The sequence below is a fragment of the Diabrotica virgifera genome, chromosome 1 (genome assembly GCF_917563875.1).
Source record: "Diabrotica virgifera virgifera chromosome 1, PGI_DIABVI_V3a".
Taxonomy (NCBI): domain Eukaryota; kingdom Metazoa; phylum Arthropoda; class Insecta; order Coleoptera; family Chrysomelidae; genus Diabrotica; species Diabrotica virgifera.
The window spans coordinates 14,221,249-14,239,972 of record NC_065443.1 but is presented as its reverse complement, the minus strand read 5'-3'; the positions used below and the strand labels follow the sequence as shown (position 1 = coordinate 14,239,972).

General features: G+C 33.6%; 1 protein-coding gene and 1 long non-coding RNA gene across 3 annotated transcripts in view; one reads left to right on the top strand and one right to left on the bottom strand.

The window, feature by feature from the left end:
• The window catches only part of LOC114342259 (uncharacterized), a 75,958-nt gene that overhangs the window by 13,819 nt on the left and 43,415 nt on the right, over window positions 1-18,724 (top strand). For both annotated transcript variants that reach the window (XM_028293396.2, XM_050654850.1), the window contains 4 exons: window positions 3,388-3,506; window positions 4,470-4,572; window positions 4,675-4,772; window positions 4,856-5,268. In XM_028293396.2, coding sequence (XP_028149197.2) covers window positions 3,388-3,506; window positions 4,470-4,572; window positions 4,675-4,772; window positions 4,856-5,268 — 733 coding nt within the window. The remainder of the gene's footprint in view (window positions 1-3,387; window positions 3,507-4,469; window positions 4,573-4,674; window positions 4,773-4,855; window positions 5,269-18,724) is intronic.
• Window positions 12,554-15,310, bottom strand: LOC126887389 (uncharacterized). The gene is made up of 3 exons (XR_007699048.1): window positions 14,821-15,310; window positions 14,560-14,762; window positions 12,554-12,763 (listed from the first exon to the last, which is right to left on the bottom strand). It is a non-coding gene; the product is annotated as an uncharacterized LOC126887389 (long non-coding RNA).

Here is an 18,724-nt window from a genome sequence, read left to right as displayed (position 1 = left end):
ATTTCAAAATAATTTTACAAAAACATTGTTTTTTGCTTATAAACAATTAGAATTTTTAACCATTGTCTATAGGAAAATGATTTTTTCATATTTCGAAAGCTTGCATTTTTTCACTAGTTCTAAAAGAAAAAAAGTTAACCTAGGAAAAAGTTGTGACAAATTTAGTCCCTTTTTTTAATTCCCAGAATCTTTGTTTATAACAATTAATTAGCGTCATTTAAAGATCTAATTAGGAGGTGGAATTAGCGTCATTTGAAAGAAAATACTTAAAAGTTTTAATGTGACAAATTCTAAACAGATTGCCTTTAAACGAAATCGTCCTTTTTATTCTGAAGGTGCCGAGACTGCTTGTCGATCGTTGGCTCTCATGTTGCTCAGCATATTAACAATCATTGTCTTATTTACAGCCGCATGCAATAGCTCAATGCTAGTTTTCCCAAACCAAGAAGTTGTACGGCGACACACACTTCTTTTTCCCATTATTGTACCTTGCATGACAAGGTGAAGTATGTCATATTTTTCTGGGTGACGCATTATATGACCAAAGTATTTAGGCCTTTTAGCCCTGTTCACTACTTTACAACTTTCATTCAAACGTTGCAAAACCCTTTCGTTTGTGACTCTTTCTACCCAATTCATCTTCAGAATACGGCGGTAGACCCACATCTCACATGCTTGTAGGTTCTTCAAAAACGGTTCTGTCAGGGTCCATGCTTCAACCCCAATATTATAAAACTTGTTCTTGCTTTGGCAATTCTACCTTTATTTCTGTACTAGGGTTCTAGGATTCATTAGAGTACCCAGATATACAAGATAACTTACGCGTTCAATTGAGTCATTACCAATTGTTACATTAGTTATATTTACTGTTACCTGTTTACTAATAACCATAAACTTTGTTTTTCTTGCGTTGAGTTTGAGTCCATATATCACACAGATCGCCCCCATTCGGTTCAATAATGTTTGAAGATGTTCAATTGATCCTGTCACTAACAAGGTGTCACCTGTGTGTCTGATATTGTTCGTAAGCACGCCATTAGTGATTATGCCCTCTTTTGTGTTTTCCAACACTTATTTAAGATCCCTTCAGCGTAAAGATTAAACAACATTGGTGACAATATACAGCCATGTCGAACTCCATGCTTGATTTTTACTTCTTCAGAGCACTGATTCCCAACCCTAACACATCCAGCCTGGCCTCAATACAAATTTGCGATGATTCTAAGGTCCTTACCGTCCAGACCGGAAGTCTTGAGAATATGTAGCATTTTTTCATGGGAACTTTATCAAAAGCCTTTTCAAAATCAATCGTGCACATTAAAACGTCGTGATTTACATCTCTCCAACTTTGGATTAAATCCTAGGTTGCAAATAGTGCATCACGGGTTCCAAGGCCACAGCGAAAACCGAATTGACTACTTGAGACTCTCATTCTCTATTCTGAGAAAAATTTCCAATACATGACTCATTAGGCTGATGGTACGATAGTCGCTGCATTTTGGGCTCTGTTTTTTGGTAGTACAACAAATGAGGATTTAAGCCAATCTTTAGGAATTTTTCCGCTTTCGTAGATTAACCCTTGTAAGGCGATTCTTACATAAACGACGGTGCGGGGTGCAATTGCACCCCATCTGTATGTCCATTTTTTTATATGTGAACGTCGGGGAAATTGATTTGAAAGATAATTACGACTTATTTATTATACATACTATAAAACATAATTTTACAAAAAAAGTACTCATTTCTTCTTAAAAAAAATTATTATCGTTGCAAGACAAACACATGAAATTTTTCACAGAGTGAGCAACACAAAGTTTTTACACATAATACAGTTATGCCGGGACTTTCGGTCTTTTTTCTCTGACATCAGTAACACAGACCTTGTCCCGTAGCTCTGTTAGCTCCAGGTGGAACACTAGAAACGTCCAATTCAGGATATGAAATTTTCATCATTTGCACCCTACAGTCATTTTTCCAAAAAAGGACGTAAACGCAAAGAGTTTTAAATGCTGTAATGAGTGGAATGCGTTTAGAATTGAATTTAATGCGAATAAAAAATGGACAAAAATCAAAAAAAATATTAAAAAAGATAGGTGAGAAAAACGAGGTCTGGGGTGCAGCTGCACCCCGCACCTCCTTACGAGGGGTAAGTGGAATAATTTCGTAGGTATCTTAATGCCCTTGGCACCTAAAAGCTTTAATGTTTCTACGTAAAATCGTCCACTGAGCTTCAAAATGTGTTCTCGAAATCGGCCGGCTTTGAAACTCATGGGAGCGATGGAGGAGAAGGAGCTGTTAACTGTATTTCTGGTTCTTGTTTCTTTTTTTTTTAATTTGTATTTACTTTTTGCGCACATTACGAATATGCAATATTTAAATAAATAAATTGTAAAAAAACCATATAATGTATTTTTTTTGTAATATTTGAGGTCATTTTTATTTTAAAACATAATTATTCTTGATTAATATATACAACACAATAGTGATACCGACTGTGCTCTATGCAAGTGAATACTGGACAATTTTGAAAAAACCTAAGAGCAGAATAAATGCAATGGAGATGATACATTTAAGAAGGATAGTTGGAAAGACAAAATGGGATAGATTAAGCAACGAAACTATTAGAAGAATGGCCAACCATGAACCAATAATGAATAAACTAAAAAAGAGACAAATTAATTGGTATGGGCATTTGATGAGGATGCAACCCATCAGAATTACGAGAAAAGTCCACGAAGCAAGGAACATTGTAAAAAGAAAAAGAGGCAGACCAAGAAAAAAAATGTATACAGCAAATAGTAGAGGCGGGAAAAGTTAAAGGAAAATTACTCGAGGAATTAAAAATAATGGCAGAAAACAGAAAAGAATGGAAGAGATAAGTGAATGTAAATTAAAATAGCGATCCCAAATCCGACACCCTGATAGGATACAAGGAAGGGGAGAAAGAAAGAAAGATTAATATATACTTCTTCAAATATTATCGTCGTAAGTAATTTATTTATAATAGATTTTATGAAAAGAAAAAACAAATTGTCCTATTCAATTATTTCTAAAAATAGTATTGGTTTATGTATTGCTTTGAAAATTTTCTCTTCTTCAAGTGCCATCTCCGCGACGGAGGTCGGCAATCATCATAGCTATTCGTATTTTAGAGGCGGCTGCTCTAAAAAGTTCATTTGATGTACATCCGTACCACTCTCTCTGGTTGCGCAGCCACGATATTCTGCATCTCCCTATGCTTCTTTTTCCTTGAATCTTTCCCTGCATAATGAGTTGGAGCAAGTTGTATCTCTCTGCTTTGGAAATAAAAAAATCTTAAATAAACTACTATTAGATGAGTGAAAACTGTGGAATTTATTGCTTTAGTGTATTTTTGTGTTGTTTCAGCCGCTCCTGCACCAAAAGTGCCATCTCCCCAAAAGAGAAAAGCGACCAGATCTAAAACACTTGAAGACAGCGTCCACGTCATCAGCTCCGATGAAGAAGAAGAAGAATCTCCTAAACTTGTAAGTTACGAGTATATTAAACTAATTTTATTTGTTGTAATAAAGATGAGAATTCTTTAATCTACAGTTTAGAGATTATACAGCTTTCTTTATTTTCTGTTGTTTCTTGTTGAAGCATAATGTTTCGCTTTTTCTGTCTGTCTTCTAGTTTTTCTTGACATTCTCTGTCAAACCATTTCGTTGTTCTCGTCCTGCTTTTTCCTATTATTCGTTCTGCTGTCTCTGTAATTGATTTTTCCATTTATTGCCACAGCTGTTTGACATCATTGCTCTGGTCTAATATATTTAGATGTTTCATTTTCTGTACATAATTTTCTAGGATTTCCTCATTTTGAATTTTCTCGATGTTCAATTGTAGCAATGCTTTATTCGTTTTAAGTTTCTGTGATATTCTCAATCTGATTTTTGCCCTCACTAGGTAATGGTGTGTATCTCCATCTACTCCTCTGAGGCAACTTACGTCCAGAACATCACTTTCATGTCTAGCATCGACAATTATGTGGTCAATTTGGTTCCTTGTGGAATTGTCAGTAGAGACCAAGTCTGTTTGACCATGAATGTTTTTATGTTGGAACATAGTAGACTTTACAAGCATATTGTTAGCCGATGCTAGCTCTACGAGTCTTTCTCCATTATCATTAAGATATAGTGGAGACTGTGTTGTCCTATTGTCGGTTTTAGGTGAGGTTCTTTGCCAATTTTTGAGTTGAATCTTCTCCACATTTGTTTGGGGATTCTCTTTAGCGCTTTTTCGAACGCTTGCAGTGGTCATCTTTGACTGTTTCCTCTTTTATTGTCATTTATTATCCTCTTATTCTTATATCAGAACGTGTGCGGATGTAATTGAGATATTGTACCATTTTTCTTTTAGTTTAATAGAACACTTATCTCACTGACGGGCCTAAAACTCACAACACTGTTAGTATTCTTTGACATGTATTATATGTATTTTACTTGTTACAGAGTGAAAACCTTTTGCAGAAACTGGGCAATTCTGTAACTATCAGTCCGAAATCTAAGGAACCGTCACTGGCAGACATTCAAAGACATTTATCCAAAAATGATAGTATGTATATCTTTCTTTATTTACTAGCTTTTTAATCTTTTCATTCACACATATTTTTAATAAAATCGAATTGTAAATACTATTGTAACAAATTTTTTATAGGTCCGACTAAATCGATAGCTGAAAAAGAAATCATCCGGACAAAAGTACATTGCAGAACCGTTCGTATTGGCTCATACAGATGTATTCCTTTAGAAGATGTAAGTGGCACGAGTATTCACTTAATATTTCAGTTAATTTGTATGATACTTCTTAGAAACAACGCCCTGCCTTTTTTTTTCAGATCGTGATAGATTCGGAAGCGGTAACCATAAAGGTTCCGCATCCGCACAAGGAAAAAGGCGTAAAGACAATAACGTTCGCGAAATGTGACACCGTCAAAGTATTGGTCAGCTTCAACAGTTCCTTGCCTGTGATCTTCTACTACCTGAATCCGTCAGCAGCCTCCCAAGTACGGACAGTGCTGGATATGATGACAGACAGTGACTATTACTATGATCCGTTGTCCCTAGAAGACGAGGTTCATCGTCGATTGACCTTATTACCGGACGATCTTTCGGAAGAGAATAAGAACGCGTTTCAAACGATCTACAGCCAGCCTGCTAGTATTTTTGAGGAGTTAAACATCAAGGAGGCCAATGACATTTTGATTAAGACTTGTCCCAAGGATGTGGCCCGACCAACTCCCGGTTTTGGGTAAGTCAGTCATTCTATTATTATTGTTGCGAATAGGTAATTTTTATTAATGTATATGTATTGATTTATTCACGTCGCTCTTTTTTTTCCCGTGCCGCGTCTCCTTAGAAAATCTGCTTTGAGTAGGTAATGTCAACTAGTACATTCTTCGACGGTTTTTGCGGTAAATTTTAAAGAACCGCTTGGATTGACATGAAATTTGGCATACGCATAGCTTACATGTCAAAGAAAAAAGTGATATTGTGCCGATGTGTGCTTTTGCTCTGGAGGTGGGTACCACCCCTTCTCGGGAAATATTTAACGTCAAAATAACCTCAGAAATCGATAGACATTTCAATTCTGAGTAAAAAATGTTATATACGACTTTTTCGGTAAATTGATATTTAGCAAGTTATTCAGGATTGAAATTGATGATTTTCTACATGAAAAGTTCATGTTTTTGAGTGGATTTTCAAAAATAACTCGAAAATTATGCATTTTTACGAAAAAGTCATTAGAATCAAAAAGAAACCTTTTAAATTAATGAATTGAGTGGTGTTCTTTAAATTATTATAGCAATAACACTAATTAAGTTACACCCTACTTAAAATCGGGGTTTTTTCGAATCAACCTTGATTCAAACATTTTATCATTAAAGAACGCAAGAAATAGAGGTTTTTGGAAAAAAATATAGAGGCATCTTTTAAAGACTTTACTCATACCTTTAAAAGGTGCTACGATAGAAGTGATTTGGATAAAAAATGGCCGAGTTATTAAACAAACAAAACGATTTTGTCGTTGAAAAAACAAAAAAATAATTTCTTAAATCGGTGAATTTTCCACAAAAATAAAAATTAACATTATTCCATATACATTTAGCTTTATTTATAAACTGACTACGTGTTCTGAGATTTAAACCGGTTTAAAGTTCTTAGATTTAAAAAAAAAACTTTAATAATAAATTATTTTTTCTAACAATAAAACACTGAAAACGTTTGTTTTCTATACTTCCACAAAATTTATTATATCTAAGTGACTACAGCTGTTTCGGCGGAGTGCCTTTCTCAAGTAATATAGTTTACAATGTGTTTGCCTTTTTAATCTTCAACTGAAGAGGTTGAGGAGTGGGGAGCTATTTGTCTCGAGTTGGTCATTCAGAATTATATCTGTATTTTTCAGTTTATTAATTTCCATAGATTCTAAAAAAGATAGCTTAAGGCCTTTATTTTGAATATGTAGAATTTGAAACTCTTCATTGAAAGAATGATTATGATCTAGAAGGTGAAGTGCGTATGTAGAAGTGTCTGTTTTTCTATTGTTGAATGCCCTTTTGTGTTCTGCTATCCGTTTGTCAAAAGTTCTGCCAGTTTGACCGATGTACGTTTTCGGACAGTCACCACAAGTTAGTTTGTACACACCACTCTGTAGTTGCTTTCTCTTTCGGCTTTTATTGTTCTTAATATATTTGCTTAAGTTGTTGTTAGTTCTGAAAGCTGGTGTTATTCCTTTCTTTTTTATGTATCTGGCTATTGTTGTTGTTATCTTGCCAGTATATGTGAGAGAGCAGAAGGTACTGGGTTCTTTCTGTGGTGGTGGATACACTAATTTCAGGGCTTTCTTGTGGAGTTTTTGGTTTAAAATTTTGTTAACTGTTTGTTCGTTATAGCCGTTGTTTACTGCTATTTGTTTAATGATGTTTAGTTCTATTTCGAAGTTATTTTTTGTCATGGGAATTTCTGTCAGTCTATGTATCATGCTATGGTAGGCTGCTAATTTGTGTTGTGTAGGATGGGATGATGAATTGTGTATAGCTGTGTCAGTATGGGTAGGTTTATGATATACGGAGAACTCATGTTTGTTGTGTAGTCTGGAAATCGTTACATCTAGAAAGTTTTCCAGACTACACAACAAACATGAGTTCTCCGTATATCATAAACCTACCCATACTGACACAACTATACACAATTCATCATCCCATCCTACACAACACAAATTAGCAGCCTACCATAGCATGATACATAGACTGACAGAAATTCCCATGACAAAAAATAACTTCGAAATAGAACTAAACATCATTAAACAAATAGCAGTAAACAACGGCTATAACGAACAAACAGTTAACAAAATTTTAAACCAAAAACTCCACAAGAAAGCCCTGAAATTAGTGTATCCACCACCACAGAAAGAACCCAGTACCTTCTGCTCTCTCACATATACTGGCAAGATAACAACAACAATAGCCAGATACATAAAAAAGAAAGGAATAACACCAGCTTTCAGAACTAACAACAACTTAAGCAAATATATTAAGAACAATAAAAGCCGAAAGAGAAAGCAACTACAGAGTGGTGTGTACAAACTAACTTGTGGTGACTGTCCGAAAACGTACATCGGTCAAACTGGCAGAACTTTTGACAAACGGATAGCAGAACACAAAAGGGCATTCAACAATAGAAAAACAGACACTTCTACATACGCACTTCACCTTCTAGATCATAATCATTCTTTCAATGAAGAGTTTCAAATTCTACATATTCAAAATAAAGGCCTTAAGCTATCTTTTTTAGAATCTATGGAAATTAATAAACTGAAAAATACAGATATAATTCTGAATGACCAACTCGAGACAAGTAGCTCCCCACTCCTCAACCTCTTCAGTTGAAGATTAAAAAGGCAAACACATTGTAAACTATATTACTTGAGAAAGGCACTCCGCCGAAACAGCTGTAGTCACTTAGATATAATAAATTTTGTGGAAGTATAGAAAACAAACGTTTTCAGTGTTTTATTGTTAGATAAAATGAACTTCCATCAAGTAACGGTCGAATCCATCAATTAAATTATTTTTTGATATTTTATAAATTTTTTCCATTTTTTCAAAATTACTTGAAAAATAAAAGAAATTTGAAAAATATATGTGAATACTAAAATGTAGTATTTTTTATACTGAAACTTTTTCAGTTTTTTCAATGTCTCTGTGATAAAAACTGAGTGAGATATTTATATTTTAAATTTGCACGTAAGTGTGAGAAGCAGTTTTATAAGCTCTTTGAATCGCATGCTTTAAAAATCAAAGACCTCCAGAAAGTCCAACTTTTGAGAACTTTTATCACTTACAATTCCCGACGAAAAAATCTTTGAAACAATGAAATATCTTGAAAATTACAGAAGTTATCGTTAAAAAACCGTTAAGCTGTTAAACTTTCAGCTTGCTATTAATCAATTTTTTTCGCGGTACGCGGCATCAAGGTCTATAAGTAAAGTAACTTGTGAAGCGATAACGATTAATTTCAAAAGGGACCAACCTTATTTTGAGCGTAATTTGCTTACATTTAATGCTAAAAATAAAAAAATAAAAAAACAAAAAAAAATAAAACTTTCTTAAAAACTTCTGATAAATTTTCCCTAAAGAGTGCTTCATTTTTTGGATATTTCACGTCGAAATGTTCGATTTGGAATTTCACGAATAATAAACCTACTTTACATTAGCTACAACTGTGGTTCTACTAGCTCTCCAAACTTCATACATACACAGATTTTTTTAGATTTCATAATCTATATATCTGCTCGGAATATTTTTTCGATAAAATACTTACTTTTTCAGTTATTTACGAAGAACCGTCTAACCGTCTCATTTGTTGAAAAATGAACATATTCACTCGCAAATAACTCGAAAAGTATTAACTTAGTGAAAAAACTCTATAGAACAAAAGTTGCTTAAAAGTAATCAGTTTATCAATTTCCGGACTTATTTTGGACCTATATTTTTCACCCCTGTGAAGGGGTAAGCACACATCGGTACTATATCACTTTTTTTCTTTGACTTATTAGCTAAGTGAATGTCAAATTTCATGTCAACCCAAGCGGTTGTTTAATATTCATTTGCAATATTTTACCGTGAGTGAATGATCTAATAAATGTCTTTGTAGTGTAGGGGTAGTTTATTAGGGTTGAAAATATTAAATACTTAATACACTAAATTACGAACATAAAATAAAGTTTAAATCACTACAAAATGCATCATTACCTAATTTAGAGTTACAAATTATTTTTTTATACAAATTCTTATTTAGAGGGTAGTTTTTAAGGGTTTAAAATTATAAAATACGTTTCAATATAAGAAACAATCAAATTCCTATATTAAGCATACTATTTAACATACCTACACTTAATTTAGATTTAAATACCGCTTATATATATGCTGTTTTTATTTTTTTGGTAAAAAGGGTAGCTTTCACCCTTTAAAAATAAAAAGCACACATTGTAGTCATATCACTTTTGAAGAGGAGGGCAAGATGAGCTTATTTGCAAAATTTTATCTAAATCGGGGCGGTTCTTTAGAATTTAGAGGTTTTGCAATATTTTACTGTTAAAGAACGTACTAAACTGCGGTATGCGGCAAAATAAACAGTACTGAAATGTGTGCCTCAAAATTGTATGCGTCATGCACCGAAACGTACTGAGTGGTTCCAGAACGTCGTTAGAACGTATGTGAATGTCGTGTTAATGTTGGGTGCTAGAAAAAGGTCGCGAAAACGATCCAATCTTAAAATCAAAAATGGTTGCAGCAGGATCGGTCAACTTGTCACATAGCCAGGAAGTCTTTTCGTATAGTGCGCGATCATTTTGGGAGATATCCACTTATACGCCAGTAAATGGGAGCAAGAACAGGTTATTACCTCCGAATTCTATCCTACTGCATGGATTTTAATGAAATTTTGGGCCTAGCCTCTACTTATCTCCTAATTCAAAGTTTACCCTATGCCAATGTGTGCTTTTATCTTGGGGGTGGAAAATTTTTGGTTAAAATTACGACGGAATTCGCTAGAGAACCTAATTATAAGCAAAAACTGTTCTATAATTTTTTTTTTGAAAACTCAATACCTTTTGAGATATTCGTGGTTGAAAATTGGCCATTTTCATTGAAACATAATACCTTTTCCAACGGTTTTTTGCGAATACCTTAAAAAATATGCATCTAACTAAAAAAACTACATTAAACATTTTTGTCGGTTATAAAAAAAAACAAAGAAACGCTTGCCTTCATAAATCTTCTAGTTATAATACAAAAAGAGATAATGTAGGTGAAAATAGTTTGTTTTTTGGTACATTCTCAAATTGGAGTATTAAACTTGAAATAACAGAGAAACGGTCGATTTTAGGTGTATACTACTAATAGTGCTTGAAAAGACTTTTAAAATGAGCTGTATTAAAGGTCCATTACGTTAAAACTACAAGAATCTACAGGTCGAGCAAGTCTCGTAAATTTCACGATTGCGAGCCACGCTTCACGCAACCGTGTTTGCGTACTTGTGTTTCGAGTTGCGTGGTCGTGCGGAGTTATATTTACCAATTCGCGCAATCGTACTTGAGACGCTGTATCAGGTGAGGTGTTTGAAAATTTGTGTAACTTGATTCTGTGGTTAAACTTTTGTTTTATTTTTTTTTCGCAGAAAATTTTTAGATGAAGTAATTGTATGATGAAGATAACACAGAAAATACAAGAGGGCAGCATACTTTGCAAAACAACTGTTACAATTTGAAATCAACAAGTTGTTGTCTTGCAGGTAAAAAAAGTGACTTTTTAAAAAAATTATATCTTGGAAACTAAAAATTATTTTTATTTATAATTGAAACATGTAAAAGTATAGTACTCTCAAAAAAATTTCAGCCAAAAATATTCATTTTTGTAGAGTTGACTGCAATTTTTCGACAACAGCCCTTTTTTGTGGTGAGCAGCATAACAAGTCCAGTCTCATCTGAAATCAAAGTTTCTTGTAGTTTATACCTCTGGCTAGTGAATGAACAAATGATTTTTTATTAGATGAGGTAATTTTTGTTTTATAAAAAAAAACTACTTTAAAAATGAGAAAAATTGGGGTCAAAAATGTGTTTAAACTTATGTAAAATCTTCAAATTTCATTTTTTTTAATTCCTTCGTTCATATTCTAGCCAGAGGTATAAACTACAAGAAACTTTTTGATTTCAGATGAGACTGGACTTAGTTATGCTGCCAACGCAAAAAAAACTTAAACTCTACAAAAATGAATATTTTTGGCTGAAACTTTTTTTGAGACTACCTTAAGTACTATACTTTTACATGTTCCAATTATAAATAAAAATAAATTTTAGTTTTCGAGATATATTTTTTTTAAAAAGTCACTTTTTTTACCCACAAGACCTATGTAACCCCTTAAAAAAATGTTTCAAAGAATATGTTTGATGGCCAAGATGCATACATATATTTAGAAGGAAAGTTCCTGATTTCTGTAGTATAATACATAATACCAAAGAGGAAGTAGCCCTAAGCGCCGGACTCCACTTGCGATTTGTAGTTGTGAAGATTGAACACATTCTTTCAAATAGAAGTCAATCCATGATTATTTAGTCACAAATGGATTGACTTGTATTTGAAACAATGTGTTCAATCTTCCTGATTACAAATCGCAAGTGGAGTGCGGCGGTAATAACACCAAAATATTCCATATAGGTCCATAGAAGGTACACAGACATTGAAAAATTCCTGGAATATCCCCGAAAACATGTTCCCTGAACATCCCAGGAAAATCCTGTGTCAGCATTTTAAACATTACCTGAATGTCTTATTGGAACATTCCATGAATGTCCACGAATGTTCTCTGGACATTCAAAATATATTTTGTAGACATTCCCTGGATATACCAGAAATACAGTGATGAGCGCTCTAATAACCGGCAAAATAGCACAAAAGATGTATTAAGTAGTGAGATAAAAAGACATGAAACTAGTCGAGCTGGGAAATTTAGCGATATTAACTTATACATTTAGATTGTATTGATTGTGTACCACCTTCAGACATATCAGACGAGTTTGGAAACTACCACTGTCACAGTGACAGTTTTAGTTGACATACTCCTCCGATATGTGTAAAGGTGGGATCAATATAACGTAAATTTAAAGGTTAATTTCGCTAAATTTCCCAGCTCGACTAGTTTCATTTCTTTTTATCTCACAACTAAATATGTTGCCCATATTTTGCCGGTTATTAGGGCACTCATCACTGTACATCCTTAATCCTTGCTGATGTGACAATACCTCCTATCTGTTTTTTCATGAGTTTTGTATGAGAGATGGAAAAACATGTTTTAAGGTCACCTCCTGTGTTCATATGTAAGTTTTGACTTGTTTTGTAGTTCATAGATAGTTTAATTTACTACAAAACAAATATCATATGAAAACAGGAGGTGACCCTAAGACAAGTTTTTAGTCTCTCTTACAAAACTCATGAAAAAAACAGATAGGATGTATTATTACATCACTGACGATATGTGGCCATACCAAATAATACATCCTTGATAAATATAAACATTTTTATTGAACAAAATCTTTTCATACATTTTTTAATGCAATTTACTGATATTCCTAAATATTTCAAAAAAATGTATCACATTTGCTTTGTAAACCTTTCTTTTGCCTTTCGTAGCCACATATTCCGTTTCCTTCCTGGTTTTTTGTAGACCACTTCTCTCAGCTGATTCTAAAAAAAAATAAAATAAATGGTAATTTTTCTATCCTTTACAATTAACAATCAGAAGAAATATTATTTACAGATAATGATATGCATAATAATAATAGGTTTGTTTTAGCATCAGTTTCAAACAGTTTGAAATCATCAGCGAATAGTGGACCAGCGCGAGTAGAGGGGATCGCACTGGTGACTGTATTATGTTCTTTTACCGACCAACTGTTTGCTGACGGTTTTTGACTAGTTTGACTGTTTGCTAGAATAAACCTAATAATAATGAATATTTTGTATTTTGACAATGACATCTGATGTGGAAGTCAAAACATTAATAAAATTATTTTTTCAAGTTAACTTTCACATGCGCGTCTTAAAATTGTACTTTTAATACTTATATCATGAATAACTATTAAAACTATCTTAAGAGGTAACAGTATCGATCAACAGGTAGCGTAAAGGTGTTCCAAGATTGCGGCTGTAATTTTGAATATTTTTTCGAGATATTTGGCACACATATTCTTAATATAATAAAGAATGGTGGTACAGAGCCCAATTTGAAAAATATATTAATATGTGGAAATTACTTTGTAATTAAATACAATATAAAAAAACGAGCTTGTACCGCCATTAAGAAGAACAAAAAAATACACTTTCTTCAAATACAACTTTTTTATCCGATTTTGTGTTATTTTGGAACTACTAAAATTTTTTATTTCATTAGTAGTTCCAAAATTACACAAAATCTAGGCATCGGATAAAAAAGTTTATTTGAAGAAAGTGTATTTTTTTGTTCTTCTTAATGGCGGTACAGGCTCTTTTTTAAATATTGTATAATTACAGAGTAATTTCCACATATTAATATATTTTTCAAATTGGGCTCTGTACCGCCATTCTTTATTATTTTACGAATACGTGTGCCAAATACCTCGAAAAAATATTCAAAATTACAGTGGCAATCTTGGAACACGTTTTGGCTACCTGTTGATCGCTACTGTATTAACTTAAAACATTGTAATTTGCTAAACCAGTATATTTTACTCTACTACTACTCTACTAGCTACCTCATTTTCCACTGTTTGTAAAGACTTGTTTACATGGGTAGAGTTTTGAGGAGAGTAGAGTAGCGGTAGTACTCTACCAAAAATGGCTTGATACCATTCACATGAGGAGAGTACAAGTATAGTACTGATGCTAGTATAGTGAAACCGATTTTTGTATTTTTAAACACTCTTGATTATAAGTGCACCTTAAATTCTTAATTTTTTGCTTAAGCTCGTTTACTCCAAAGCCTCCTTTGCCATTCTTTCGACGATTTCATCCTCCGCAGCTTGCTGCAAACTTTTATTTCTGTAGTATACACTACCTAAATTCCATAAACACTGGTATTCGCCGTATTATAGCTCTACAAGTTTTAAAGTTTCATCTTCGGTGAACTTCATTTTCACTATTTACACAAAACACAATTCCAGCCAGAATGACAGCGCCCCCATGTACTCTCCTACCTACTCTATTCTGCCATAATTGAGTGTGTTCCATGGGTAGAGTGTGCAGCCGAGTAGACATTTTGGCAGTAGTGGTGGTCATAGAGTAGTTACTTTGCCATAGGTTGCTAGTCACTCTACTTTAACTCCAACTATACACTCTACCAGCTATTCTACTGTGCTGAGCATTTTTACAGGTAGAGTTACTCTACTCTATCAAGTACTTGCATCATTACTCTACCCGTGTAAACAAGTCTTAAATCTACTGAATGAAAATCTACTTAATCTTAATCTACTCTTAATGAAAAATGTCTAAAATCATTTACCCACCTAGTATTATTGTAGAATTTAAGACAGTCCAGTGCCTTATAAATAATTTCAATATGAATATTTTTTCCTTTAATTCTCCTTTGATAGCACTCCATTTTAGATTTTGGGGAACTTATTTCATTGTGTTTATAGCCCATATTTATTGAAGGAACCCAATCTGGAGATTGTTATTATCGATTAAGTCGGCTGGTTTTCCTATTTTCCTATAAGATTAAAATGTTAACATCTTCAAAAATCGTTACTGTTGTAATTGTAACTTACCAGATATAAAATGATTACAGCAGACAGGACAGGAAAATTTTCATTTCGCTAGTAAAACCTGTACATTGTATTGCATTTAACCATTGTTGTCTCTCAGATACCTTATTTAGTTCAGTTTAAAAGTGAACTTTATCTTGACTTTATCACAATTACTTTGCATTTCACACTTCAAAACACAACACCAATGAAGCATATTATCTTTCTAAATTAATACTTCCAGAGAAAATGTTAAATTAATCTTTGTACAACACAAAATTACAAAGAAATACAACTAAAATTATCTAAAACTCATGAAGAACAGATAGAATAAGATTTATCTTTTACACCCAGTAGCCATATTGAGAATAGTATATTATTATCAGTAGAAAGGATTACATTTAAATTTGGTAAATATAACTCCGCACGACCACGCAACTCGAAACACAAGTACGCAAACACGGTTGCGTGAAGCGTGGCTCGCAATCGCGAAATTTACGAGACTTGCTCGACCTGTAGATTCTTGTGTTAAAACTAAGCGAAATATGCTGCAAACAAAATTGACAACTAATGTATTTTAAGAAAAAATGAGAAGTAATTTTAACCCCTATCCACCAAAATGTAAATGCATCGTTTTCCTTCTACAATACCTTTTATTATAGCGTTATTTCTATGTCTACACAGTTGGACGGGTTTAAAATGAATGGTTTTTGAAAAAAAGATCAAATTATAGAGCGCATTTTTAAAATTTCTTAAAAATCATCCTTTTTCTCCATGTAACTTGAAAATGATAAGAGATACAGTAATGAAAAATAAAAAGGAAATTTTTATCTATAAAAGCCCAAAATTTTTGTGTGGTATTTTTTTTAGTATCTCTTATCTTTTTCGAGTTAAATGGAGAGAAAGGAAAATTTTTAAGAAAATTTGAAAATGCGCTCTATAATTTGACCTTATTTTTTTCAAAACCCATTCATTTTAATCCAGTCCAACTTTTTGAACATAGAAATAACACTATAATAAAAAGTATTGTAGAAGGAAAACGATGTATTTAAATTCTGATGGATGAGGGGTTAAATATACTTCTCATTTCTTCTTAAAATACATTAGTCATCAACTTTTTTGCAGAATATCTCGCTTAGTTTGCATGTAATCGACATTTAGTATTGCTCATTTTAAAGGTCTTTCCAACACCACAAAAGTTATTAGTATCATTATACACCTAAAATCGACAGTTTCTCTTTAATTTCAAGTTGAATACATCGATTTGAGCATGCAGCAAAAAAACAAACTCTTCTTACCTACCATATCCCTCTTTGTATTTTAACTAGAAGATTTATGAAGGAACGAATGTCTTTGTTTTTTTTATAACCTATAGAAATATTTTATAAAGTTTTTTTGTTAGATGAACATTTTTTAAGGGATTTGCAAAAATCCGTCCGAAAAGGTGTCATTTTTAAATGAAAATGGCCATTTTTCAACCACGAATAACTCAAAAGTATTGAGTTTTCAAAAAATAATGTAAGAACAGTTTTTGCTTAAAATTAGGTTCTCTAGCCTCTTCCGTGGCTATTTTAACCAAAATATTTTTCACCCCCGAGAAGGGATGGGAACCACCCCAAGATAAAAGCGCACATCGGCATAGGGTAGACTTTGTTTCTTGAGCTATCCCTACTTACTGTGAAAATATGAAGTAAATCGATGTAGTAGGATGGAATTCGGAGCCAAATACCCTCATTGATTGACTGCCCTATTACCAGACCTAACTCCACCTGATGCGTAGATATGGGGAATGCTGAAGGAGGCAGACCCATCCACCGTCTAACATTGCGGAATTGCGGACTAGAATTAAAGATTTTTTCTTGCCAGAGGGCATCTTTAATATCTGTTTTATCGGGAACGTTGTCCTGAATAATGTTTGCGAGGCTATATCATAAATGTATTATACTAAATATATAAATAATCATAAACATTTCAATATTCATTTCAGTACTGTTTATTTTGCAACCTACTGTATCTCATCTGTTGTTTCGTTGATTTTTTCATTGTCTTGAAATACTATCGCGATTTCACAGTTGTCTATAATCAGGCATTTATGGATGTATACAAACTAAAAGCCAAAGACCAACAAGATGTGTACATGTGCATATTTTCCCATACTACAGTACAAGCCCCAGGGGTCCTAGGATTCAATATTCTTGACTAGATTTTTCCACTTTTTCATTTCTTCTATGCTGATCCGGGCGGCATCAAACCACTTTCTTCGTGGTCTCCCTCTTCTTTTTTCCCCTTGTTTTCGTTCTTACATAACTTTTAGGACGTTTAGGACTCTCTCTGTCCTGATTTTCTGTGTTATTTTGGGTCTGTTATATATAGTCCGTCCGCTATAACTTTTCCCATGCGGTACGATTCATTTTCAATCAAATTAAGTCAAAACATAAATTGAAACGAACGTCGATGTGTATATACATTTTGTATACATACTATATACTACACACATCGGCGTACGTTTCACTTTCTGTTTTGACCTAATTTGATTGAAAATGAATCGTACCGCATGGGAAAAGTTATAGCGGACAGACTATATCTCCAGTAGCTCCTGGTTTGTTGTTCTGCGCCATTCCTTGTTAGCGTCCTTTATACCACCAAAAACTGTTCTCAATAGTTCCTCCCTCAAATCTCTACTTCTGTTTTAATCTACTATTAATTGACGTTTGACGTTAAGCTAATTTGAAAGACTACCTTTTGTCATGACAGTTTCTCTGGTATTCCTAGTTATCTCATTGCTTCATATAGTCAGTTTCATGAGTTGGAATCTAAGGGTAAGAACAGAACAAGTAAGTGGAGGTGGAGGTGGAGGTCGCGGTCGATGTAGACATCCATGTAAAACAAACACATTGTAGTGAATGAAAGAGAACAGAGCAGGCAAGTCGCGGTGGAGGTTTAGCGCAATGCCATTCAGGAGGTTTACATCGATGCTTTTGAAAATAAAATGAGTTTGTTTTATATGGATGTCTACTGCGCGGCCTACAAGGATGTTTCATTACCTGCGCTATCTGAGTTGATACTTTTTATATAATCCTTTTTTGTGTTCAGTTTATTTTTGAATTTCTTCAAATTTCATTAAACTACTTCACTTGAGAGTGATTCTAGCTCGACTGACAGCGCAAGTGACCTCCTTGCTATGTGCTGTCGACATCGACCGCGACCTAACTAGTGGCATCCACCTCGACCCACTTGTTCTGTTCTTACCCTTAGGCCTGTTTAAAATCAATAAAGAGCATATGCAAACCTAGATTTTGTTCATAAACTGTTGTTTTGTAATAATTTTAGCATAAAATACTCTGCCCATCTGTTTAATTTTTCTGTCTTGTTTACTGGTAACATATGGGCCATTCCACGAACATACGCCTGTTTTGGATTACTTCGACAACGAATATTTTACTGTGCAACATAAGAAGTACGAAAGTAAATGGCGCTAATAATTATTCCAATAAACAACAATGTAATTTGCAATGGGCAATAGAGAGATAAAAATACTCTGTTACGCTGATGACACCGTGTCAGTAGCAGAGTGCGAAGACGACCTACAAAGATTATTGCACGAGTTCAACATTAACGCAAAAGAAATTAATATGAAAATATCAGTCCAAAAAACAAAAAGCTTAGTAATTGCCAAAGAACCAATAAGATGCAAATTGGAGTTAGACAATCAAATTATACAACAAGTAATGACTTTCAAATATCTGGGAATTAATCTATCAGCCGACAACAATATCGAAGAAGAGGTAAAATACCAAATAGTTAAAGCCAGTAGAACGGCCGGGTGCCTAAACGACACAATTTGGAAAAACAAACACCTAAGATTGGAAACAAAGGCCCGAATATATAAGTCAGTTATTAGGCCGTTATGACTTACACGGCCGAAACA